This window comes from Manis javanica, chromosome 2 (genome assembly GCF_040802235.1).
Source record: "Manis javanica isolate MJ-LG chromosome 2, MJ_LKY, whole genome shotgun sequence".
Lineage (NCBI taxonomy): Eukaryota > Metazoa > Chordata > Mammalia > Pholidota > Manidae > Manis > Manis javanica.
The window spans coordinates 32,050,321-32,077,882 of record NC_133157.1 but is presented as its reverse complement, the minus strand read 5'-3'; the positions used below and the strand labels follow the sequence as shown (position 1 = coordinate 32,077,882).

Sequence of the window (27,562 nt, the reverse complement as noted above, 5' to 3'; positions counted from 1 at the left end):
TTCATGACCCAGGGGAAGTACTTCATTTTTATGTGTCTTTGCTCAAAACATGACTTTGGGCAAGTCACTTCACCTCTCTTCTGAATATTAGTTTCCTTATCTATAAAAACAACCCCAGCTCTGTCTTGCCTTCCCGTCAGGGCGGATAACAGGCTAAATAAGATGATAGGAGTGGAAATGTCTTGGTAACCATAAAGTATGGGGTACTTTTTAAAAGATAAAAAAAATGTTACTATTAGCTCCTACATTCCCTTGCCAGCAACACCCCCATGCTGTGTCAGAGTAGCAATGTTTCATCCCTCTCCATCCTACTAAGAGATTTCTCCCCTTGCCCATAATTCTCTTCATAGAGTTATCCACCAATGGACCCCTACAAGAACATTCTCCAAGGGGTCCTGTGTTCTTTCACAAAAAAACAAGGAATGGGTCTGTGTGGGTCGTGGTCTCTGCTGCGAGAACGGCCAGCATACAGTGAGGCTTTTTCAGTGGGAACAGCTGCAGGCCTTTTGCTTTTCCCCACATCCTCAACTACCAGGGCCACTTGTCCATAGGCCTCTGTCAGCGTGGCCTCAGGAGCATGGATGGCAGCAGAAAACTACACAGAAGATGCTCACAGTTTTCGTTTTTGGCCCCAGCAGAGCCTCACAATGGCACAGACTGTTGTTCATTCTCACAGGCATTTAATAAGTGTTTGTTGAGTCAGGTCCTGTGCTCCCACTGGGGATGAGAGATGAGTCAGAGGTGCCGCCTGCCCTTGGGACCTCACAGTTTAGTGGGAGAAACAGACTCACGCGCGTCACACACAGGATGTGTTATGACCAAAGCCTGCGTGTTTGGGCACAGCCGATGGACCATTCAAGTCTGTCAGAGGGCTCAAGGCAGGCTCCTTAGAGGGGACGAGATTTAAATGAAAGCTTAACAGGGGTGGAGAAACTCCCCAGGGGAAATGGGGGCGGGAGATACATCAGACAGAGGGAGCTGCAAGTGCACTGGCACAGGGATGTGAGCAGACTTCTTGGTTCTGGGTCGCAGGGAGGCTGAAGCGTGTGCAGCACATCAGAGAGTGGAAAGATCCAAACCAGAAAGGCAGCTGGGGCTCGCCAAGCAGGCCTTTATGGTGTCATGTGGAGCCACTGAAGGGTTTCAAGGGAGGAGAGTGTCACGGTCAGGTTGGGTTCTTAGAGCATTTAAGTGGCAGTGTGGGAGATGGGTGAGAAGAGAGAGAGAAGATAAATTAACTCAGAGCACAGATTCTAGAGAGATTTAGAAGGTAGAATTGATAGCTCTTATTATGAGAAATTGTAAGAGCTTCTTGCACAGGAAATTAAAAGAGAAAGAAGGCAGACTGAAAATTCAGTGAGGGCCAGCAGGTAAGATTGTTACAAGATATCCTGCATCAAGTAAATCAGATGTTGACTTCTAGCTCTTGACTGCCTGGCCAAGATGGCCCATGTAATGCTTGTGAACAGGAGCTCAAAGGCTTTCTTTCTTTTTTTTCTGTCAAAGGCTTTTTTTTTTTTTTAGTGTCGAATACCTCTATTTTATTCACTTAAAGAAACAGGTAAAAATATGTAATTATAACTTAAATCTGAAACAAATACTATTAAAACTACATGCACAGTATTCATTTTGCTGCAAACAGTATTTTCTGTTCATAGAACCGGCAATCAAAGAAGACTACAAGGAGGCCTTCTTTCTTTCTTGGAAAAGCATCAAACAGGATGGGGGTACCATTACCAATAGGTTTACAAGGGGTGAGAGAAGCTGTTCTCTCCTTAGTCCATTTCCATATCAACAGGTGTTTACAAGGGGGGAGAGGTGAGTGAGGGTCAAAGGCTTTTTTTACAAATTATTTTTACAGCTACAGAGGTGGATTCAGCAGATCTGGCCGGCTGGGCCAGTGTTCCCTTCCTTCATCATTTCTGACAAACGTCTTAGTCCCAAAGCTAACTGCTTTAAGGAGGATTTCATCCCCAGATAGAAAAGGGCCACATTTTGATTTAGGATTGAGAAATGCTGTGCTAGGATCATACTAAGTCCGTGTGGCTCCATGCATTATCACTAACACTGTGTAAACTCATAATGCTCTACTGCCTCTCACCTATAATTACAGACCAAGCCTGGATGGTGGTGGGGGAATTCCCAGAGGAACTGATATTTGAGCTGGGTCTTGAAGGAAAGCAGAGGAAAAATAGAACTTTCTGCAGTGATGGAAATGCTCTGTACTATTCAATATGGTAGCCACTAGGCCCATGTGGCAACTGAACACTTGAAATCTGGCTATGTGCCTGAGGAACTGAGTTTCTAATTCAATTTTTATTCATTTAAATTTAAATAGCCACCTGTAGCTAGTGACTACCATATTGGACAGCACAGCTCTGGAGTTCACTTAGCATGCCCAGATTCTGTTTCACATGCTCATTTTTTGCTTCACTCTTCTTCTAATGCTCACCTGTTTCTGTTCTCTGCTTTGTCACTCCAGTTTGATGTACTAACTGATTACCTTCCATCTTCCATCTTTGGTTCTATTTCCTGGTTACTGATTTACCATCTCTTTCTCATCACAGCAGAACCCTGGATCTTCTATTTGATTCATGCCTTAATACTTCCCCAACCTGTGCCAGTGTGTAGGCCTAGATGAAGCAGCTTTAGGGAATCCTGTCCTGCCACGTTGAGCCCTTCACTAGGCCTTATTCAGTCCCTTCCTTCTTTTCCTCAGTTTCGTTTCTAGGTTGCTTTAAACAGCCAGTTATAACCTGGGATACTCTTTGATATTTTCCCTCTCTAATAATTGGAGTTAGAGGATGGAACAGTTGGACTGGAGGTATGTATTGCGGGGTGGGGAGGAAGTGTTGTAACTGTTTAAACGCATATTTTGATTTGATGTTTCTGGTAGTAAGTGAAGGGCTCCATTTGAGGCCTTTTATGTCAGGAGTGTTTAACTTCATTTATATAAACATAGCAATGTTGAAAGATTGATTACACGTGTGGACAGAAAGGGTAGACTCAGGATATAAAAAAGGATCTTGAGGCCAAAGGATTGGACCAAATTAACATGATGAAATGTAATAATGACAAATCTCAGATCCTGTATTTGAGTCTAAATGGCTAATTGCCTAAGCACCAATATATGGTCTAGAAGACTTGGTGGTTTTGGCTGATTATGAATCAGTGATAGATAACAAGGTAATATACTCTTGGAAAGAATTGATAGAATCATATCCAACAGGAGAGTTCTTATCCAAAAGAGATCTGCTTATTTCACACTGATTAGACCACACCTGGATCACTGTTTCAGGTTCTGAGAGCCTCACTTTTTTTTTTTTAAAAGGGCATTGACAAACTGTATGACCACAGTGGTAAACAGATAACCTGGTAAACTCGTAACCTGTTATATAAGGACCTGGGATCACGGTCACTGTCCTCAGTATCTGAGGGAAAGTCACAGAGCAGAGAGCAGGCATGTTCTAAGTGGCTCCAGAGGGCACAGCAGAAACAAATGAGTGAAAATTTGAGATTTCAGCTCAGTATGAGGAAAATGTTTCCAATTGTCAGAAATGTGAATTTGCTGCTTTAATCTGCAGAAGCAGTTTGTTAGAGACCCTGAAGGAATGATGTTAAACATGACCCAAAGCCAGTCTGCTCAAATATTGTCTCCACAGCGATGGATAGCTAATTCAAAACATGTAGGCCCTATTCTTGATGATTACTGACCCTGTTTAGCTTACGGGTCCTATATTAAGTGTTAGACTTCTTATTCTAGGTCAGCATTCTAATTAAATAACCTTGGCTTCTTACATGTGGGAAACAGGTTTCAGGCACAGAACCTCTAGCACCGAGCAGAATGGCAACATAATTTTAGCTCCTGAGCAAAATGGCTCTCACAATAGCGTCAGTACAGTGTGCACATTAACATTTGAATATGCTGTATAATAAGCATGATAATTACTCTGAGAAGAATACTTGAAGAACAAAATAAGCTGTGATCATTAGAGAAGAAAGGGGCTAACAATTTATGGCATGGCTCCTGCTTGATATTCAAAAGGACATGACAATTCTCATCACGGCTGAAAAGGTAGTTACTGTGATTATAAAATATAATGATAATGGTAGAAAATGATCAGAATTGTATTGGAAATAAGTTTGAGGTATAGTTTTTTACCATGTTCAGATTTATTACTAATAAAAATTTGTCCCCATTTGGTTGTTTGGTTGCCTTGAGCAGTTTAAATGTGAAGCCATTGCTATATTACTAATCTCAACTTTGCAGGAAATGGCTGGCAGAGTTTTCACGGAGATGAGAAGCTGAGATGGGGAGGTGTCCGGTTGAACATGCAGACATGCTAATCACCATGTGCTGGAAAAGAAGCTGTAATGAGGAGCTGGCCCCCCACACCTTGGGTGACTTAGACCAGTTATTCTCAAAGTCTGGTCTGCAGACCTCTTGCAGATCCTGATACTCTTTCAGGGGGAATATAAGATCAAAATTATTTTCATAACAATATTAAGGTCTTATTTTGACTTTTCACAATGTTAAAGACTACATATTATATGACTCAATTTATTTTTAAATGTCCAAAATAGGCACATCTATAGAGACAGAAGGCAGAGAAGTAGCTGCCAGAGACTAGGGGAGGCCAGGAGGAGAAGTGACTGCTTAATTGGCATAGGGTTTCCTTTTGGGGTGATGAAAATGTTCTGAAACTAGGTAGTGGTGGTGGTTGTACAACACTGTGAATGTACCAAGTGCCACTGAATTGTGTACTTTAAAATGATTAAGATGGTGAACTTTATGTGAATTTTACTTCAATAAAAAAGACAAAAAAGAAAAGTAAAGGTAGCATATTGTACTACATGGGAGGTTCTTCCCATTCAGAATTTTGAAGCTTCTTAAGGGTTTTCTAATCCTAGACATTCTCTTCTTTGCCAGGTGTTTCAATAGCTACAATTCTTAACAAATGTCATGAGACCTTTTCCTTATTCCCCCACACATGCTAGGCCCTTTAAAACCACTTCCTTGTACTATGCCCCCCGACCCCAGGGTGAAGCCTGAGGCCAGTGACTGGCTCATGTGGCCCCATTAGTTCAATTTGGGATAACTCTGAACGGCCACCCCCTTCTCCAGGTCCTGGTGGGATCAGCTGAGGCCTTGGTTGTCACTGCACTGCAGCTATTTTCCTGGCTAGCTTCTCCCACGCCCATCCTGTCTTTAGTCCCCACAGGTGTGTGCCCCGAGAACACTCCTCAATAAGCCTTCTGCATGCATCTCTTCATCTTGAATTGTTTCCAAGGAACCCAACCTAAGACAGTGCTTGTTTCTGAATCAGTAAAGGTGACAGGAGTTGGGACTATGCTGATGGATTAAGACTAATTTGCATGCCCCATCCTAGAACTGGGGGTGGAATCAACCTCTCCTAACACACTATAGGCTAACCCAAGGAGGACAGGGGCTGGAATAAAACTTTGAATTGTTAATAAAAAAGGGAAGAATCATATTGAGGAGGCAACCACATAGATCTTTTGATCTTTCAAGAGAAACCAGAAATATTTTATGTAAAAACTCATGATGTTCAATTTTAAAAATGAATTGAAATATTTTTAAATGCGGTAAGAGCCAACAAGACATGGTCTGATACTGGCCCATGTTTCAGCAGTTTGCAACCTTAGCCAGAGAGAACACAGGTGTAGTTTATAGCCACAGAGAGCAAAGCTAGGACTGATAGTTATGTGAAGGCAAGATTGCAGCTCAACCTAAGGAAATTTGAACAATATAAAAATAGAATGAAGCACCTCAGGAGGGGGTAAGTTCCTTGGTACCAAAGTTCATGTTTGAGTCTTGTTAGAATCTCAACTATGTGATCTTTGAGATCATATTCACTGACATCCATAGAAAGTGGCATATAGTCTTAAAATATTATTGATAGATCCTTACTCTGATATCAAAAGCAAACAGAATTGGGATTGTAGCCAATGGTACTACTGAAACACAACTCAATTTCCTTTTCCGGGAATATACAGTCCACTTGACTCATGACCTCTGGTATTTATTTCAGTATCAAAGAAAATAAAAAGTGAAAATAAAATCATGTTATTCCCTAGTCTTTTCTTAGCTATAAAATGCCACTAGCAAATCCTTTACAGATATCACATCATGATAACTCTGCTGCTTAGGAATTAGCATTATATTCTAGTATGTCAGAGCTGGAAGCATCCCAAAAATCATGCAGTCTTGCTCCTCCATTCAATAGGAGAGAAAGAGAGAAGGAAGAAACCCATTGAAATTACACAGCAAAGCCAGGACCAGGATCCAGATCTCTTTACTCTTACAGCAGAGTTCTTTCCAGTGCAACCCAAAGCCCATTTTTTTGTCATTAAGCTGAAATAATTCCCTATTGTCTAGTTAGCCAATGACAGGACTTCTGGGCTAATGGACTTCCAAGATTCTCACTATAGGAGGTAGCCAGTCTCTCGTCCCCATTGCCTTTCAGCAGCCTAAATTGCCTAACCATTTGTAGGGTTAGTTTGATATCGTTTAGGGTGGGTTTTTTTTAAGTAGTATGTTCACATAGTTTTAAAAAAGGTATGCACTAGAAGTTTTGCTCCTACTCCTTTCCCCATTCCTCTTACACCCTCCTAGAGAGATTTTTCTGCAATTCTTATGAACCACTACAAGAGATTTGGAGTCAATTCTCAAAACAATCTGGTAGGGCAGGGATATTTATTCATCTTCATTTTACTTTTGAGGAAACCAATACTGAGACCCTCAGTGAGTAAAAGAATGGAAAACTAACTGAGTCCACAATGTTCTTTCCACAAGGTCATGATGCCTTTAAAAAGCCTTGTGGTAAGAGCTCAGCTACTAGGAGCAGGATGAAAGGTACTAGGGGCCTGAAAGGCAGGTGAAGCCACAAAACAGGGCTCCTTAAATCCCCTAAGGACAGAGCCTGCACAGGGGCTGACTGGCCCAAGTTGTAAAGAGAGGGACTCAATAGGCAGATGTCCACCTTGAAACAGTATTTGTTTCATCCTGCTCCTTCATCCCATACATCTACTCTGTCATGAACTCATGTCAAGTCTTCCTGTGAAATATCTGTCTTGTTGGTCCATCTTTCTCTTCTCACAGCAAAAAAACTTGATCCAGACTTCAGTTGCCTCACAGGTGGGTTATGGTCATAGGCTTTTAATAGGACTTTGCATGCAGAAATAGCTTTAACCTAAATGAGCATATAATACATCCAGTGAAAACAACCCATAGTGGTTTAGTAAAACGAGCCACACAAAGAAGATTTGCTCTAGCTCAGGGGCAAGGCTGGTCACCAGAAAGAAGAGACTTGTTCAGAAGATGGATAAACGAATTGTGGTATATTCATAAGGTGGAATACTACTCATTAATAAAAATAAATGAACTACCCATGCACCTAACAACCCAGATAAATCTCAAAAACATCACATTGAGTGAAAAAACTCAGATACAAGAGAGTACATGTAATATGATTTCATTTATATTAAGTTCAAGAACATGTATGGGGATGTAATGTAGAATAAGGGTCACCTCTGATGGGGCATTGGGAGGGATACAGGACAATGTGATAACCGTGTTTCTTTCTGGACTGGGGTGTTGGTTATACAGATGTATGACTTTTTGAAACACACCAACTATGCTTAACATCTATGCATTTTACTGTATGTAGTTATTGCTCAATTTAAGAGTGGGAGAGAGACCTGCTCAGGCTGTTGTAGAAAAACCTGGATGTCTGGTGAAAACACTGGCTTTCTAGTAGCCCCCTGCCCTCTCTCAGCTGCTTGCTAAAAAAATCTATAGAAATGGGGAAATTAGGAATCTCCCGACACCATGCAAAATCTGACAGAAAAAATGAAATGAAGGGTCAGAGACTTGGCAACATCTTTACTTACTTTTAAAGTGCATGTTGCAGCTGCATTAAGAAAATCTGATCCAATTTTGAGCTTGTATCATACCCACTTTCATTCTATGAGCAGACTGCCTGAGAAAAGGTAGGAAGGCCCTTGGTCCCTCCCACACCATCTGCCTCTGTCACTCTGGGAACAATCAGCCCTTGGGGAACAGATCTCTCTTCTGTGGGCAGATCACCTTTTCCCAGCAGCCAAAGCCACCATCAGAAACCTCCTTTGCCAACTTGCTTGCTTTTTAAACTTCATTTGTTTCAGCGTAATACATGCAGAGTTTTAAACAACAAATCCGACTACAGAGCTCGGTGTCAAACAGTGGTCTTGTACCCTGCCTCTCCTGCTTCCCTCCCCATGCTCCAGAGACAGCAATTCCAATTCTTTCAGCTGTTGCCACTGGCATTTGCTTCCTTTTATATAAATAATGTAGGTATATTACTCTTTAATTTTAGACAGTAACTGTTACCATTAAGTGTTGACTTTCCACTACCAGAAATAGGAATTTAGCTCTCCTACACCCTCACTCCCACAGAGCTTTGATTCCCCCATCCTTTCCTTATTGGTTATTTATGTGACTGCATAATTTTCACAGATGAGTCTGATAATATACTGTATATTTCATGTATATTTTATTTTTCCTGGAGTTAGGAATTGCCTTCAATTATTTTCATTTCTCTATCAGAGCTGTAAAATCCCTGCTCAGTGTAGTTATACTCAGGAGGTAATGTTCATTTTTATTCTCCAATATCCCTCCTAGAGCCCTCTGTCTCCATGTTCGCTCAGTATTGGTTTGCTCAAGGTCTGCTTTATAGCTATCCCTATGGGAGTGTATTCCCCAATAGCTTCCTGAAAATGGGTGCATGGAGGGTTAATATTTTGAGATCTTAAAATGTCTGAAAATATTTTTTATTCTACTCTTACTATTGAATGATTGCTTGGCTACATGTGAAGTTCTAAGAGGACCCTTTTCCTCAGGTTTCCCTCAGAAGGCATCAGTTGCTCCACTTTCACTTTCCTGTATTCTATTGAGAAGTCTCATACCATTTCGATTTTTCACCCTTTCATTAAGGCCTTTTTTTTCCCCCTCTTAGGACACTCTGAGAATCTCTGGTTTTCTGATATCATCATAATATGCCTTGGTGGGTCATTTCAACCTGGAAACCTAGGGAATTGTTTTATATTATTGCTTGATAATTTCATCATTCACAGCTATAGGTACTTAAAATACTGACATTTGGGGGGCTCTCAGTCAAAATCCCAGCTTGTTTCCTAATCACCATAGGGAGTGATGCCCCCTAGTCTCTAAGACCCACCAGTGCACAAAGAGTTCCTAGTCATCTTTATAGTGCCTCTCTCGTAAATATGGATGGATATTCAAAGATGATAAGATATTCAGGAAACACAAGAACCAGTAATCTGAGTTAGTAAAAAGATACTTTGGGGAATATGGAGGCAATTCAGATATCAGAATAAGACTTTATCTCCTCAAAGCTAAAAGAGATGATATTCAGTGGAAAAAAAACAGAATGCTATGAAAAAGGAACAATTAAGAACCAAGAAATAACCCTTGGAAATTAAAAATATATCTAAAATAAGACAAATTTGGTTATCTTAAATAGTTTCTCATAAATCAGTCAGTTTCCCCAGAAAAGAATCCTTGCCTCCTGCCTTTAGAAATTAGCTATTAGCATTCTGGAACTAAGTGGGGGAGGGGGAATTGGAGGGGCACCTCACAGTTAAGGATATAGATTTCCACTTAATTCCCTCCATTTGATCTTTTCTCTCTTACTGAACTCTGATTAGTCAGATATTGGACTTCCTGGATTGATCCTTTAATTTTAATTTCCCCTTTAGTATGTTTATCTTTTTGTTCTACTTTCTGGGATATTTTCCGTTTAATCTTTAAATCCCTTTAAGAATTTGGAAGGGTGTAGAATAAGCAAATGAGTTAAATCTATCACAACTAACCAGAAATCCTTTTATCACTCTACACATAGACTGATAGTACATTCTTTTGGGGGGAAGAGAGACAAGAAATGGAGAGGGAGACATACGGGGGAGAAGCATAGGACTAGTGGTGGCACGTGCATTCCGAAAGGTATATTCTCCACTTCGCATGGTTAATGTGGATGCACCTTCATCTGGGCCTGGTGTCCTGAGTTCAGACTGCTCTGAACCCATTTCTCCAGAGAGTAAACTAGTCTTCTGCCATTTATACACTGGCTTTCCATTTTCTAACGTCTCCCAGAGGGGTACTCGTAAGGACAGAGACAGAAAAATAAATTAACAGAGGAGGTCCAGAAATAGACTAAAAATATGTAAGAATTTAGTATGCCATAAAAGTCACATTTCATGTTCATTGGGGAAATATGGTTACTAAATGGTATTGGGACAACTAGCTAACCATTAAAAATAAAGAATAATTAGACTTTTACCTCAAACTATACATTAAAATATTAGTCTACACAGGTTAAACATTTCATATAAAAATGAAACCGGAAGTATCAGAGGGAAATATTAAAGAACATTAATAAAATCTGGGAGGTGGGAAAAGTCATTCTAAGCATGACATAAAGATTAGTTCTATCCTAAATAAAAATAAAAAATTTTTCTTCCTCATTCTCCCCAGTGTGTTTGAGTATCTACATCCCATAAACAAAATTTAAAAGGCAAACAGCAAATGGGGAAAAATAGTTTGAAAATGAGTATCAGACTAAGGGTTAATATTCTCAATATATACAGAGTACTTATTAATAAGTAATTTTAGAATACCAAAAGGATATGAATAGGCAACACACAAAATAAATTATAAATATCTGAAATAATACTCAGCTCTGTTAGTTATTACCCAAGTACAAATTAACATAAGAATGGGATATCACTGTCAACTGACTGAACTGATAAAAAAATTTTGGTTTTACTGAGATGTAATTCATATACACTTCTGAAGTGTACAGTTCAGTAGTTTTTAGTGTAAATTTAGAGTTGTACTACCATTACTACTCTCAAACTCCAGAGTATTTGTTACTCCAAAAGGAAACCACATACTCATTAGTGGTCACTGATTATTCTCAGTCCCTGGCAACCACTAACTTACTTTCTATCTCTATGGATTTGTCCATTTTAGACTTCTACATAAATGGAATCATACACTATATGGCCTTTTGTGTCTGGTTCCTTTCACTTAGAGCATTCTCACACCATGTTATAGTATATATTGGTACTTCATTTCTTTTTGTGGCCCAATAATGTTCCATTGTATGATGTACTTTTTTCCTATTTGCTGCTGTAACAAATCACCACAAATTCAATAGCTTAAAACAACCAAAGTTATTATCTTAGAGTTACTAGGTTAGAAATCTGCAACAGGTGTCTCTGGGCAAAAATCAGGATATTGACAAAGCTGCCTTCCTTTTTGGAGGCTCCAAGGGAGAATCCGTTTCCTTCCTTTTTCCAGTTTCCAGAAGCCATACACATTTCTTGGCTTACGGCTCCCTTTCTCCATGTTCAAAACCGTCATTGACCTCTTTTGTAGTCAAACCTCCCTCTTCCTTTCTTTTCTGCATATTCTGTCAACTTTTAAAGGCCTTTGTGATTAGTTTGGCTGTGGGTAAAATTGTAATATTTCCAGAATATCTTGCCTGGTTTTAGTACATCTGCATATCAACAGGCACTCAAGGGTGGAGGGAAGCATTTGCGTATCTTCAGGGGTGGAGAGAAGTTCATCTCAGTGGGTAATTACCTAGGCAACTGACAGTGTGTCTGAACCTGACAGTTTAAAGGGAGGGGCTTGCTTGCTTGCTTCTTCAGGAGCAGAGGAGAGAGATGGCCCTGAACTGCAGTTTGTGAGCAATAAACGGATTTTAAACTTTACATCTCCCTTCGACTGATTTTGGTTTTTAGCAGTATTTTGCCCTGGGATTTTCTCTCCCTGGATTTATGTCGGCCTACATGGATAATCCAGGATACCTCATCTGAAGATCTTTAATCACATCAGCACAGCCTGTTATGCCATATCAAGTAACATACTCTCAAATTCCAGAGATTGGGGTGTGGACATTTTTGGAGAGCCATTATTCTCCCTTCTACATAGATACACCACATTTTGTTTAAGCGTTCTTCAGTTTATGAACATTTAAGTGATTTCCAGTTTGGGGCTATCATGAGTAACGTTGCTATGAACATTCCTGTATAAATTTTTGTGTGGGTTTACATTTTCAATTCTTTTGGGAATATACCAGGAGTAGAACTGCTATGCCACATATATGGTAGCTCTATGTTTAATTTCTCTTTTAAGTATACAATTCAGTGGGCTTTAGTAGCTCTACAAAGCTGTGCAACCAAATTATCATCACTATATAATTCCAGAATACTTTCATCAACCCCAAAAAAAACCCTATACCTATTAGCAGTCACTTCTCACTCTCCCCTTCCTGCAACCTCTGGCAACCACTAATTTGCTTTATGATTCTACAGACTCACCTTTTTCTGGATGTTTCACATAAACAGAGTCATATAGTATGTGGCCTTCATGTGTCTGGCTTCTGTTATTCAGCATAACACTTTTAAAGTTCACCCATGTTGTATCATGTATTAGTACTTCATTTCTTCTTATGGCTGAAAAAAAATCCCATTGTGTGGATATATTATATTTTATTTTATCCATTCATCACTTTAGGGACACTTGGGTTGTTTCTGACTTACAGCTATTATGAATAATGCTACTATAAACTTTCATTTACAAATTTTGTATGGACATATATTTTCATTCTTTTGGGTATATACTAAGGAGTGAAATTGATGGCTCTATGTTCAACTCTTTGAGGAACTGCCAAGTTGTTTTTCAAAGCAGCTGAACCATTTTATATTCCCACCAGCATGAACAGGGTTCGATTATCCTCACCAACACTTGTTGTCCATTATTTTTACTACAGCCATCTTAGTGAGTGTGAAGTGGTATCTCCTGTGGTTTTGATTTGCATTTCTCTAATGCCTAATGATGTTGAGCTTCTTCTCATGTGTTTACTGATCACCTGTATATCTTTTCTGGAGAAATGTCTATTTACATTCTTTGCTTAATTGGGTTGTCTTTCTGTTGTTGAGTTCTAATAGCTCCTTAAATATTCTGGGTACAAGTATTTAATATCTTTTATTAGATATATGATTTGCAAATATTTTCTCCCATTCCATGCATTGTCACTTCACTTTCTTGATGGTATCATTTGAAGCAAAAAGGTTATAATTTTTATTCCAATTTATCTCTTTTTTCTTCTGTTTGTTGTGCTGTGTCTTATCTAAGAAAGCTTTACTTAATCCAAGGTCATGTAGATTTAGCCTTATGTTCTCTTCTGAGTCTTACAGTTTTAGCTCTTATATTTAGGTCTATGGTTCCTTTTGAGTTAGTTTTTGTATATTGTGTGAGGTAGAGGTTCAACTTCATTCTTGTGCATGTGGAATATATATAGTCCCAGCACCATTTGTTTAAAAGACTACTATTTTGACATTGAATTGTCTTGTCAATCTTAGGTTTTCAACCTTCTCATTCATTAAAAACTGACTGACAAAGATTTTTAAAAGATAATGCCTAGTTTAGGCAAGGGAGAGGAAAAGTCTTATACACTGCTAATGGGTATAAAAGAAGCATAGCCTCTCAAGGCAATTTGATATGCATATCCAAATTTGAAACATATATACTCTGATTCAAGAATTGTACTTCCAGGTACTTATTTCAAGTACCTAATTGTACGAATATGTTATGTACAATGGTGAACAACTGGAAGTAACCTAAATATCAGTAGGAGACCAGATGAATAAATTACACTAGATCCATACAATGAGATATGATGCAAATGTTAAAAACGATGAAGTAGAGTTGTATTTATTGACTTGGAGCAAGCCCTGTGACATACTGCTAATTGAAAAATAAAAGCATGTTACAAAGCACCATTTATAGTAAGATTCCATTTATATATTACATATTTTATACATTCACATTTATAGAGATAGCCCAGAAAATACTCACAGAAATGTTAACAGTGGTTGCCGCTAGGTAATGGGGTTTCGTTGGCTTTTATTTTCCTCTTTGTTCTTTTTGCATTGCATGAATTTGCTAAATGCATATGTATTATCTTTATATTCAGGAAAAGAAAAGCTATTTTCATTTTGTGTAAGAATGTCCTTAAGGAATATATATTCAATGGTGTGGAAATATGTTCATAATATATTTGTTAACTGAAAAAAAGCAGGTAACAGTCTCATCACACTTGAAAAAAAATGAAAAAATATATACAGCAGTTCCTAGGTACTTGAATGTTTTTTCACTACTTACTATTTCTGAAATAAGGATGTCTCTATAATCAATATGAATATTTAGTAAGTGGGTTTCCCCTCCCTAACTCTTTGAGAAGCTATTATTAATGAGATAATGCTTCTGGCAATCTGAGACTTAAGGAAGTGTCATATGTGTGTAGAGAAAAGACTGGAGGAATAGACTCCATAATGTGAGCAGTGCTTAGCCCTGAATTGGGATTTTTATTTTCTTGTTAAGTATAGTTTCCAAATTTTTTGGTACGTGCATAGATAAACATAAAAAGAAACCAGGGACCTGGCTACCCTGCTTCTCAGGGAAGAAGCAGAGGTGAGGGTATCTGGGACTTTGGGCCTTTACCAAAATAAGAGACTAGCATATTAGGGAGCACATGAACAACCTCAGTAGTGTCAGAGTCTAGAATAAGTGAGGTCTACCTTTCATGCCCACTGAGGGGCCCCTGGCAGGCAGGAGCTGGCAAAGTAAGCTTGAGAACATATGGGAGAATTCAGTCAATAGAAGCAGGACTCTTGGATCAGTTTTAGTTCTGTGTGGACAAGGAAATCCCTGTGAGGCAGGAGAGTGTCCAGTTGGTGGGCACATTGTCTGATTATGAAGAGAGATGCCTAACACTGTGGGCCACTAAGATATTTTCCAGACTAGACCAGAAGCACATTCCCAGTTCCCATGAGACCAAAGACTGTGAAACAGAAAATGAGTCCACCCCGTTTAAAAGTCAACCAAGTCTGGGCAGAGGAGCTGAACAGACACTTCTCCAAAGAAGAAATTCAGATGGCCAACAGGCACATGAAAAGATGCTCCACATTGCTAATCATCAGAGAAATGCAAATTAAAACCACAATGAGATATCATCTCACACCAGTTAGGATAGCCAACATCCAAAAGACAGACAACAACAAATGTTGGCGAGGATGTGGAGAAAGGAGAACCCTCCTACACTGCTGGTGGGAATGTAAACTAGTTCAACCATTGTGGAAAGCAGTATGGAGGTTCCTCAAAAAACTCAAAATAGAAGTACCATTTGACCCAGAAATTCCACTCCTAGGAATTTACCCTAAGAATGCAGCAGCCCAGTTTGAAAAAGACAGATGCACCCCTATGTTTATCGCAGCATTATTTACAATAGCCAAGAAATGGAAGCAACCTAAGTGTCCATCAGGAGATGAATGGATAAAGATGATGTGGTACATATACACAATGAAATATTATTCAGCCATAAGAAAACAAATCCTACCATTTGCAACAACATGGATGGAGCTAGAGGGTATTATGCTCAGTGAAATAAGCCAGATGGAGAAAGACAAGTATCAAATGATTTCACTCATCTGTGTAGTATAAGAAGAAAGAAAAAACTGAAGGAACAAAACAGCGACTCACAGAACCCAAAAATGGACTAACAGTTACCAAAGGGAAAGGGACTGGGGAGGATGAGTGGGAAGGGATGGATAAGGGGGAAAATGGGGCATTACAATTAGCACACATAATGTAGGGGGAGGGGACACAGGAAAGGCAGTATATACAGAGAAGACAAGTAGTGATTATATAGCATTTTACTATGCTGATGGACAGTGACTGTAATGGGGTATATGGTGGGGACTTGATAATATAGGGAGTCTAGTAACCATAATGTCGTTCAAGTAATTGTACATTAACAATATAAAAAAAAAGTCAACCAAGTCAACTTACCCTGGTTTGGGGTGAGCCCTTCCCTCAGTCAAAGGCACAGGTTAACTACAGTAGATGAAGGGCGTGGAACAGATGTGGAGGACTGATGGCCACAGCAGAACTTCAACAGCTCCTACAGAGGCCAGCAAGCCCTGGGCCTTTGCTTAGGGTAAGGGAGCAATTCAGGCTTGCAGGTGCCTATGGCCAGGGCACAGAGGAGAGTGCCAGGCAATTTGCCAAGTAGGGACTTCACCCACATGATCACGACTAATCCTCTCAGCCTCACAACAGGCCTGAAATGAGCAGCCTGAGGCTCAGAGAGGTTACGCAATTTGTCCAAAAGCACAGAGCCAGTGATGGAATGGGATTCCCACCTCATTAGGGTCCTTTTCTAAAGAGGTAAAAACATTGAGCAAAGAAATATTCATATTTATCATGAGTATTAACTCACTGTCATATTAACTCACTGTCATAATGGTTGATGGAAAAAAGTTTCAAAAAAAATCTTCAATCTGATCCCTAGATATATATTTAAATATGTGTAATATAGAGGGGGAGCTGTAAGGATATACATCTTCATGGTAGATATGTCTCAATGGTAGGAATTTAATTTTTAAATTTTATTTTGTGTGTGTGTGTGTTTTACTTTTTCCCCCACAATGAGCACATAAACCTTCTTAAAGCAGAGAAACCAAGTTTTTTCAGTAGTAGTTGCGGAGCCTAGTGAATCAAAGTGATGAGAATGAATTACAGTGAAACCTTAATGACAGAGAAATCTAGGTTCTTACTAGTTATGTTAGTTTCACTTGGCTTCGATAAACCTGTTTCCTAAACAATAATAGGGGATTATAGTTTTGTCCCAGTGAGCTGTTGCCAGGATTAACTGAGATGCAGTGTGCATGAAAGTACCAAGCACAGTCCTTGGCATAAGATAGTGCTTCATAAATATTAAACCTGACTCTTGGTAGCCATAGCTCTTCCTTGCTGCCCAGGAAGGCCTAGCACCTACAGCTGTCTCACATAGAAGAAAGGAATCTGGTTCCCTTGGCAGGGGCCTCTTACTAAACCAGCAGCTGCCTACATACCTGGCACTCTACCCTCCTCTGTTTTTACCATCTGGAGACTAATAGGATCTCATTGCTTAACCTATTTATGTGTGTCTCTCTTCCTTTCTCTCAACAATCTCAGCTGCCTAGGTAGTATTTTTGAGTACTATAATACTCAAATAATAATGTGACATTATTTTCAACATAAAACACATTTACAGAGCACCTATATTCTAAAGATTGCCCCAGGCTCTTGCTCTACATTCATATCATCCAGAAATGTTTGTATGAGCTCACAGTCTAGTTGAGCATTTAGATCCTTCAACAACTCCTATGTGTTGCCAACTCCTAAGTGCGTAACAGGTACACACACCATGTGTGGAAACTCAAAGGGCTAATTTACCAGTGTATGCACATGTGCATGAGAGAGGAGAAGAATGGAAAGCAGTTAGTATTTAAAGAGTAAGGATTTCCTCACCCTATATTATATATCAGCTTCATAGACTATCTTTACTAAAGAGAAAATGTGCCCAGTTTGCTAAACTGGTTTCACGGCCTGCTAAACCAATGCCTGAGTGGGGCTGTCTCTCATCTTAATTTTTATTGAAGTATGTTCACAGCCACACAGCGGGTCATCTGATGATGTTGCTGAGGCAGTGGGGTGGAAAGCAGGTCCAAGGAGTTACAGACTAGCTCCGAGTGTTCTCAGATGTTTTTGAGCTTAATGGAATATACACGTATTTTGATTAACCAGCAGTTTTAAGACTAAAAGGGGTGCCCAAATTGAGCATTATTTGATATTTTCATTACTTATTAGGCAAACATTAACATTAATGGGAGTAAAAAGAGATTCACCCACAGTTCAGATTCCCTAACAAACTAAACTTTTTTCACTTTTTCTTACTCCCTTCCAGCCTTTGTTCAAATCCATAAATCCATGAATATGATAATAGTTGCTAGTTAGATACAATTCTATATTCTAATTCTTTATCATATGCATCTTTTCAGATGCATACCAGAGTGATGCTAAGCACAGCAATATTCAAAACCAGGGCACTGTGACAAGAGCCCCTTCAGGCCTGCGGACAGTCCAGTGGAAGACATTGGCAGGACAGTGAGACACACCCTGTTCTGCCTGTGTTATTTATGCCTCTGGCAGTGAAGCCCCTGACAAAGAGGCATGTCACTGGAACACATACTCTTTGTTCACAGAGGTGCATGCCAACACCGGCTGTGTCAGAGGGACAGTATCGGGTCTGTAGTCTCTCCTCCTTTGGCTCTTTTGCTTTCTTTTTATTTGCTGCACATTGTGGCTATGTTTATTAGTTACTTGTAGCTTAATATTATAAAACACAGATTTGTCTTGTGAGCTATGTATCACGGGGAGAGTCCTTCATACCCTTAAGTTGGTCATAAAAAAGAGGACAGGATCCCAAGATTTGCCGTTTCTCCCTAACAATCAATACCAGCTCCCCGGTGAGCCACTAGGTTACCACTCTCTCTAGCGCACAGCTATCACATTCCAGTGTCCTTCAGCATCTCCGCTTTACCTTCTAGATGGCGCCTCCATGCTGTTTGGTATGACAGGCCCTCCACAACTGTTCCCAACCTACTGTTCCAATGGAGGCTCCCATGGTATGACTTCATGCCAGTCAGACTAATGGTGTAGCGGAAAAGATAGGCTTTGGAGTCAGACCCATCTGGATTTAAACCTTGGCTCCACCTCTTGTTGGCCATGCAGCTTATGGCTCCTGAACTTTGGTTCCTCATCTGCAAAATGAATAAAATACAATCTATTTCACAGGGTTGTCCGAGGATTAAATGAGAAAGAACTTAACAATCCTTAAAAGTAGATGCTCACTCATTGCTTGTAAGCTCAGGCAACTGATTTGCTAGTTTTCATACAAGGCTTCATCTATGGGCCTGTGCTTCTAAAAACTTTATAGCTACAGGCCTCCTGTGTGACATCCTGAAGAGTATTTCCCTCACCATTTTCCCTCACAGAGTCGTCTGCTGAAACTAACATTTTGAACACAAGATTCAGGAAACAACTTACTAGAAAGTTTTTGTATTTCTTCCATAGTCCTTCTAAAACTTTCTTTTGCTTAGAAGTTTTAATTCATTCAATATTTCAAAAATTGATATAGGTGGTTTTGTTTGCACAAAATGAACTTAGGTAAAGTGGGAGTGGGGGGTCTTTCTTAACTCTAAAAACCTTAGAGTGTAAGTTATTCTCTATTCATATTCATTCATTTTTTCAATCTTTGGAGCCTCTTGTCTGTATAAGAATTAAGATGGCATCTGATTTGCCACAGGACACACTTATTTTACGCCGAATGTACCATTACCTTACTCCCCAGGGGTCTGCAAAGCAAACTTAGGGCTCTAACCCTGTCAGGGTGCTTTCTGAGCCAGGCCATTACAAAGGCTACCTGCCAAGCTTCATCGGAAACGGAGACCATTAAGAATTCACACACCTCACAGGGGGTGCCCTAAGGAACAAATGAGATGAAAGTCTGCAGGAAAACCCAGTGAAACTCCAAGGCTCCATTAGAAATGCTAATTGCTGCGTTCCTAGTCTATATTTAAATGTTAGAAAACCCAGGGAGACTCTCCTGAACTCAGGGACGCTGGGCTCCTCGGTGGCTTGGGCAAGCGGCCGGGGATGCCCTCATCCTCGCCGGCCACGAAGGCCGACTCCGCCCGGTGCCACGCGCAACCACGCGGGCCTGCCGAGATTCCGCCCCTGACGGGGTCCTCGAGGCCTTTCCACCGCCATCGGGCTGAGACAGCGGGGTTCCGGCTGGCGGCGGCCCCACACTGTTTGAGGGAGCTAAGGTGAACCCGAAAGCCCCCGTCCCACGTTCCCTTCATGCCTCCCGCCTTCGCGGGCGTCCGGCTGCTTGGTCGCCTCCTGCCGACTGACTTGGTTTTCCGGACCGTAGAAGCGGGACTGTAACACTTCCCCCAACCCTCCCGGCCAAAGTCCCAGTGTGGGCCGGAGACCCGTCTCCGGGCGCGGCGAGGTGGGCTTCGGGGGTCTCAGCTCCGCCCCGACGGGGAAGCCCCGAGAAGGTCTTACATCAGCCGCCCCACGTGCAGTCGGAGGGAGGGAGGAAGTCGCTCCTGTCCCCCGGGCTGCGCCTTTCCCCGAGCCCCCGCCCCTCCCGCCGCGCGTCTCCCCGCCCCGTCCTTGGTGCAGCCGCGGCCGCCGAGCCGAGCGGCGCCGCACGGGGCCGAGTCGAGCCGAGCCGAGCAGCTGCCCGCGCCGCGTCGCCGGTTTAAGCGCAGTGAGGAGCCGCGACCGGGGGCGGCGGTAGTGAGACCGGCGCTGCGCTCCAACCCCCTTTTCCCTCCATGGTTTCTCTCCGCTCCCGTGAGTAACTTGGCTCCGGGGGCTCCGCTCTCCTGCGCGTCCGCTGCCCGCCGCCCGCGACCGCGTCTCCGGCCTCTGCCGCGAGCAGACCCCTTCCGACGGCCCTCGCTGTGCAAGCCGGGACGCCTCTCCCCCCTCGGCCCCCGCCGCGGAAAGTTAAGTTGAAGAGGGGGGAAGAGGGAAACATGGACATGAAGAGGAGGATCCACCTGGAGCTGAGGAACCGGACGCCGGCAGCTGTAAGCAGAGCCCCTTCGGGCGCCTTCTTCCCCCGATGACTTGCACGTAATGGTGGCTACCTGAGGGGCCCGGGCCGCGGGTTCGCCGGCCCCGGCGCGGGGAAGGGCACAGCTCGCGGGCTCCGATGGGGAAGGCGGGCGGGCGGGCGGGCGGGCGCGGAGGGGGGGGAGCGAGCGCGCGGGGATTAACTCTTTGCCGCCCGCGAGCCCTCTCGGCCGTCCGGGGAAGGCGGTGGGATGGGGGAAAGAAAACTTTGATCTCCAAGGCTGCCGGGGTCTTTACCCGGAGGAGAGCGTGTGCGTGCGGCCGGCGGCAAGGGAGGCAGCAGTGGGTTGTGTAACGCTGGGAGCCATGTTTGCAGCCTCCCGGGATGCGCGGCCAGGCGCAGGCCCGGCCTGCCGAGGAACCGCGCAGCCAGCTCGGACTGGGCCCGCCGCCGGCCAGGCCGGGCTTCGCGCGCCCCAGCCTGGCGGTGAAGAGGCTCGGGCGGGGCGGGGACTTCTCCAGCCAGGATTTGCGGTTGGCGCCGGCCCGACCGAAGACAAGGTTGGAGGGGCGAGAAAGGGTCTTCGCCTCCAGGAGGGCGAGGAGCCCCGGGGGCTCGAGCGGGCGCGGCCTGGCGCGCGCGAAGCGGGGGAGGGGCGAGCCGGGCGGCGTAGGTGGCGCAACACCGCCCCTCTCGAGGCCAAGTTTGAAAAAAAGAACGTGGTTCCCGCCATTTTTCAAGCCTAAAAATAAAACTTTTCCCCCCATCTCTCTCGCTCCCCTTTAGTCTTCCTGGCCTTCCCCACCCTGTCTTCCAGGGCGCGACCCGGTCCATCCGGGCCAACCGTGGTGGTCGCGGCGGCGTCGCCCCCCCCACCCCCACTGCCGCGGCGGCGGAGTCCGGGGGCCCCGGCCCGAGAGGCTGGCCCCTCGGTGTGGGCGGGCGGCGGCACCTCGCGCCAGCCCGGGCGCGCCACAGGCCGACACAGCGCCATGTTGGCGGGTGCCCGTCTACCGACGCCGAGTAAGCCGGCAGATAGGCTTGGCCCGCCGGTCCCCGGCGCGGGCTGCTGGCTGCCGCCTCCTGGGTCGAGGTCGCGGCTAGGTTTGCGTCCGCCTCGCCTGGGCTCGGCTCTCACTGGCCGGAGCCGTGCGCTCCGGCGGCCGCCGACTCATCTCTCGAGTGCGCTGCCGCCCCCTCCCCCTTCTTAAAAGGGCAACGCCAGTTGGCCGCCTCCTTCCCGGCCTGGCGCTGGGGGTTCCGCGGCCTCGCTAGGCTTGCGGGCAGAGTGGCCTCGGTGGCCTCTGCCCCCGCACGTGCTCGAGTGCAGCCCAGTGAGGCTGGCACTCGCCCGCCGCGGTTGCGTGAGCGGCGGGCGGGCCTTTAAGAATCGCCTCCTCACCCGTGCTCTCCCCGCGTTCGCGAGCGGTTTCCAGCAGCCGGGCGCGGGGCCATATTTCCTGGCCCTCCCGCGGGGAGGCCGCGCCTCCGCCAGTCCCCGTTCCCGGGTGAGCGGCGTTCCCTGGCCGTGGGTGAGCTCTGGGCAAGCCTTCCCACCCCGCTTCGTTCTGGTTTCCTGCAGTCAGGTAGCTGTGGGTAACAAGTTGCCAACTTGTGGGAATTGTCAACCGCGGTTAAGCTGGTGTGCTCGAGGTTTCGATTCTGTGAGGTCAAGGCAAATGAGGTCGGCGAGGGCCACACCACGTGGCAGCCCCTCGCGTCTTTGGAAGACTAGATGGGGTGGGCATCTCTTCTCGCCCTGGGGGTTTTAATGTCGAGGTTTGACCAATGCCCGTCCTTTCCGCCCAGTCAGACATTTTGTGTTGGCCACGTGCTAGGATGTATTGAACCGTTAAGACTAAACACTGTAAAGCTTGTGCTCTAATTTTGAAGAGTTGTTAATTTCAGACGTTTTCGTTAGTATGTGTAGTTGCAGATCAGTAGGAGTGGAGTTAAATTTTGACAAAATTTCTAAAAGTGTGCGCCTGGATCTCCAAAATGCTTTAAAATGTGGAATTTAAATTCTTTGTGTGCCAACTGAAGTAGTTAATACTAAGTTAGAGCAGTGCTGCTCCCTTTGGAGTAAGTAGGCTGTTGTTCCCAATAACTAATGTATTGCTGTTTAAAATATGTATATATGTGCAAGTGTTAACGTTTCAAGTAAATAATTTAGGCCTTACCCTCCTGCAAAGGCAGGCCAGAGTCTTGTGGTCATTTAATTAAACGCTCAGTTTGTTAGTTGCATTATCCACATTTCAAATGCTCAAAAGCCGCAAGAGACTGGTGGCTATACTGTATTGGATAACTCTGGCCTATAGTAATCCACTCGTTTATTAAGTAAATATTTGAGTACCTGCAGTATTCCAGGGCCTGGAAAAGCATTGTGAATATGATGGAGCAGCCACTTCCATCCTGAATTCAAAACCCAGTGGTGCCTGTTGCACCGGTACAAGTTAGGGGCCTTGCGAGAGTGTCATAGGAGTAAGTCAAGATTGTAGGGGTAAAGACAGGCTCCCCTAGGACTCTGAGACCAGAAGTTAGGTTCTTAGGAGAAGAAAGCTTTCACCTTAAACTGAGGGCTTTTTAGAAAAACAATGCTGTAGATTTTGAAGGAAATTTTAAAAGGGGTTAAGGAGTGAGTTGCACAAAAGCACAAGGCAAGGCAAATGAGAAGTCCCAACATGACTGCTTTAAAACCAAACTCATTTAATCATGTGGTTCCTTAATGTTTGTAGTGAGGCCAGCTACTAGAGAGTAGGCTTGGCCTCCGGGATCCTGCAGACTTTTGTCCTTTGGGGAAAGAACCCTTTCATCACTGAATGAACCAACTGTAACCCATGGTTGGCCTTAATGTCATTCATTGAGTTCTGCGAGTGTTTCAGGAGGGTAAGTGGAAGTTTGGTCATAATTTTTTTTTTTTAAGACCAGAAGGGCTTTTATTATATATATGGCCTTTTTGTTTTTATTTTATTTTGAGGTTTGATGAAGGCCGTGGTAACACTTCACTTTCTTGTGTTCTTTGGCCAACAGGTTCAGTTCACCTATTACTCTTACCTTTATTCCTTATAAATACAGGTATGCCCATAAAGAAATCGATAATTCGATTTTTTGAGTACAAACAGTTCTTTATATCAGAAGTGTGTTCTCAGTGGAAAAAATGGCCCAAGGTGGCATCTTAAAGTAATCTTCATAAAGAATGGTGATAATCACTTGAAAACATAGCAAGGGTAAGAAATTCCTTATCTTAGCACAGTGCTAGAATATACCATATACACCACAGAAGTTGGTGGTATTGTCAGGTGTGAAGAGACACTGATGTGCCGTAGTGAAATATAAGCCAAATATAGTTATATTCCAGAATTAGAAAAATACCTGTTCTATATGTGAGGCTTTCATCCTTCCATTACACCACATATGCCATTCTGTTCACAGTAACTCATTAACTATGCATCTAGGGACTGCTAGCTTTGATATTAGCTGTTACCAGTTTTTGGATCAAAGTTAGAAAGCCAGGCAGTTCCTGTTGTTCATAATCTATGCCTCTGGAACATTGGTGGGCTATATGCTAGACTGAGACCTTTCATGACCCATAATATGAGTAGTCTTTCCTTAGTCCTAACTTAACTGAAGAAAAAATTTAGGTCTTCCTTACCCTACATTTTTCTAAATCCCCATCCCCCCACTAAATGTAAATGTAAAATCACATTTACATTACAAAATGTGATGTAATTTTGAGTTCTTTGCGATATTCTAATTGGTTGTATAAAAATGAAGTGATTTTTGTCTTTATATAAGTAATACATTTTCACTGAAGAAAAATTGGATACAGATAAGCCAAAGGAAAGTAAATACATATAAGCAAAAATTTTAAAATAGGGACTCTCTTGTCCCCCTCCTGGTTTGAGCCAGGATCTGTCCTCTCGTTTTTCTCTCTAAATAAAAGCCTCTGCCTTGCTCTCCTTTAAAAAAAAAAAAAAAAAAAAGCTTTCTAAAAAAAAATTTTTTTTTAAATAAGACGTGGGTGTGTGTGGGGTTACCATCTAGAAATTCTGGTGTGTAGTTTGCCAAAATGTTTAGTTGTTTCCAAACTTAGATCATACTATTAACATGTATACTATTTCATTGCATATAAAATATATTTACATAAAAAATAAACATATTTCTTTCCCTGTCACTATTTATTATAACATCATTGTTAATGTCGGTATAGATCATTTAACCGTCCCCAGTGGGGAGGTTAAAAGGTCTTTTGCTGTTTTAAATAGAACTGAAATGAATGTCTTCTAATGTGAATCTCAGTCTTCTGACAATTTGCTTTTCCAAGTGGTTCTCTTGCTTACCTAACCTACCCACTAGTATGATATGGGTGTTTCCTTCTTCATGTGAACAGTTCTACCACCTTTCCAAATGTGTTGTGTTCTCTAAATACTTTTGTTCTCTCTAAACACTTGAGACCCACTGGTGCAGTTCTGTTGTACTGTCATTTTGAAAACAGTCTTTTAGAATAATAGGGCAGAAGGTTTGAACATTGGTTAACCCGGGATAGAAATTGGCAAGGATGATGGAGTTACTTTTTCTTTCTACATTTTTGGATTTTACTTACTACAATAATTGTCACTGTTCTGATTAAAATAATTGATAACTCAAAATGATCTTTATATCTCCATATCTTTTTCTCTTCCTGTTATATCATGTTTGTAACTTTTAAATTTGGGAAAGGTCACAAACCAGGTAAAATTGTTTTTTATTTGTTTTGTTTATTTTTTAGTAGCCAGGGCAGTGGTGAGGACAGGTTGGAGGATGGAAGGAAAATATCTTCATCTCCTCTGCGGCACTTAGCTCTAATCCTCTTAACTTGGCTGCAGTATAATTCAAATTTTTCAATGAAAAAGTAGTAGAAAACAGTACTGTTTTTCTGATAGTTATAGAAAACAAAAACAACAGTTAAGTAGGAAATGATACGGGTTTAGTTTTTAAATGTCTATCTTAAATTTGTTTGAGGGGAAAAAAAAACTGGTTCAATTGGAAAATGAGAGTGTGTATTTGGCCCCAAAAGTTAAACTGTCTGTCTTGGAGCAGAAGGCCAGCTAACTAACTCTGTCTTGGACCACATAGCTTCCTAAGTTGTACACATAAATGTACAAGTGTCTGCCCAACTTTCCATCCTTAGATAATAGCCCTGGGAGGATTTGGGGACACAAGGAAAAACTAGAGCCATTTTGCCTTGATTAGAACTTCCTGTTTATTCTGGATCTAGAGTGGAAGACTATAGGCACCCTTTTCCTTTGCCCGGGTACCCTCTTCTAAGTTACCTCACTCGCAGGGCGATTTGGATCCCTTCATACTTAGGAAGGATTCGGGAAGGAGGAGGCTTGGTTGTCTCATGGCTGCTGACACAGTACCTGAGAGTAGATACCTTTGTACCACAGTCCTGTTTACAACTTTATAGACAGGCTATATAAAAAGTTCAGACCCGTCATCCTCAGGCACAGCCCTGGAGTCTTCCATGGTCTCTGCTTTCTTCAGAGAAATTCTCTTTTCTGGGCTTATTCCCCAGTGGTTCATCTAATTGACTCTGCCTCTCAAGCTCTGTTCTGGGGGTAGCACATTTACTACATCCTCAGCTTTCCTATAAAAGAAAAAAATGCCTCTCTGCTGAGCCATACAGTGCTTTGCCCTACTCACCCCAGTAAATTCTGTTGCCTTCCACTCATGGAGAAAATTAAAGGTCTCAGGTGTACATTCCCTGAACTTTTTGCTCTCCTATTTATAAACTCACATCTGTACCCATACTAGCTGTATCTTCTCCACAGAAAGAGCAGCCCCACTTTTAACACGAGTAGAATGATATCTCTTTCTCTTTTTTTTTTTGATTGATGGAAATACATATATATTTTTTAAATTTTATTTTGGTATCATTAATCTATAATTACATGAGGAACATTATGTTTACTAGACTCCCCCCATCACCAAGTTTCCGCCACATACCCCCATTACAGTCACTGTCCATCAGCATAGTAAGATGCTATAGAATCACTGCTTGTCTTCTCTCTGATGTACAACCCTCCCAGTCCCCACCCCACATTATGTCTGCTAATAGTAATGCCTCCTTCCCGCACCCCCCATCCCTCCCTTCCCACCCATCCTCCCCAGTCCCTTTCCCTTTGGTAATTGTTAGTCCATTCTTAAGTTCTGTGAGTCTGCTGCTGTTTTGTTCTTTCAGTTTTTTCTTTGTTCTTACTATCTCATTTTCAATATGTATCTTTATTACTTGTAGTTAAACAATTGTTTACTGACAATTTGTATTTTTTATGACTTCTCTGTTTTTTGTCAGTCTTTCTTTTGGTTGTTTTTTTTTTTTTCCTTCACAGGGTAAAAACAATATTCTCAAGGAAAAGATAAATAAATGCAAATGCCTAGAAATCTCCATATATCAAGATAAGGTCACAAAAAGCTATTATGGCATTATTTACATAGTAAATTGGAATCATGTTCAACAGGGAAGATTGTAACTTCGGTACATCCATACATTTCAATTTATTTAACCATTAAAAAATACTCAGATTCCACTCCTAGGAATTTACCCTAAGAATGCAGCAACCCAGTTTGAAAAAGACATATGCACCCCTTTGTTTATCGCAGCAGTATTTACAATAGCCAAGAAATGGAAGCAACCTAAATGTCCATCAGTAGATGAATGGATAAAGAAGATGTGGTAATTGTATACACAATGGAATATTATTCAGCCATAAGAAGAAAACAAATCCTACCATTTGCAACAACACAGATGGAGCTAGAGGGTATTATGCTCAGTGAAATAAGCCAGGCGGAGAAAGACAAGTATCAAATGATTTCACTCATCTGTGGAGCATAAGAACAAAGAAAAAACTGAAGGAACAAAACAGCAGCCGACTCACAGAACCAAAGTCAAGAATGGACTAACAGTTACCAAAGGGAAATTTCAGAACTGGGGAAGTTGGGTGGGAAGGGGAGGG

At 42.4% G+C, this 27,562-nt stretch overlaps 2 protein-coding genes across 4 annotated transcripts in view; one reads left to right on the top strand and one right to left on the bottom strand.

Annotated features, from left to right (window-relative positions):
* The window catches only part of HEMGN (hemogen), a 42,485-nt gene extending 20,376 nt beyond the window's left edge, over positions 1-22,109 (bottom strand). The window contains exons 1-3 of one of the 2 annotated variants that reach the window (XM_037004143.2): positions 21,970-22,109; positions 18,516-18,735; positions 12,409-12,543 (exon numbers count right to left, since the gene is read on the bottom strand). The gene's annotated coding sequence lies outside the window, so the exon portion shown is untranslated. The remainder of the gene's footprint in view (positions 1-12,408; positions 12,544-18,515; positions 18,736-21,969) is intronic. The other variant, XM_017644138.3, reaches the window with a different exon arrangement.
* The window catches only part of ANP32B (acidic nuclear phosphoprotein 32 family member B), a 34,062-nt gene continuing 26,820 nt past the window's right edge, over positions 20,321-27,562 (top strand). The window contains exon 1 of one of the 2 annotated variants that reach the window (XM_017644141.3): positions 20,321-20,580. In XM_017644141.3, coding sequence (XP_017499630.3) covers positions 20,527-20,580 — 54 coding nt within the window. In that variant the 5' untranslated portion in view covers positions 20,321-20,526. Of the gene's footprint in view, positions 20,581-20,645; positions 21,128-27,562 lie in introns of those variants that run through there. The other variant, XM_073227223.1, reaches the window with a different exon arrangement.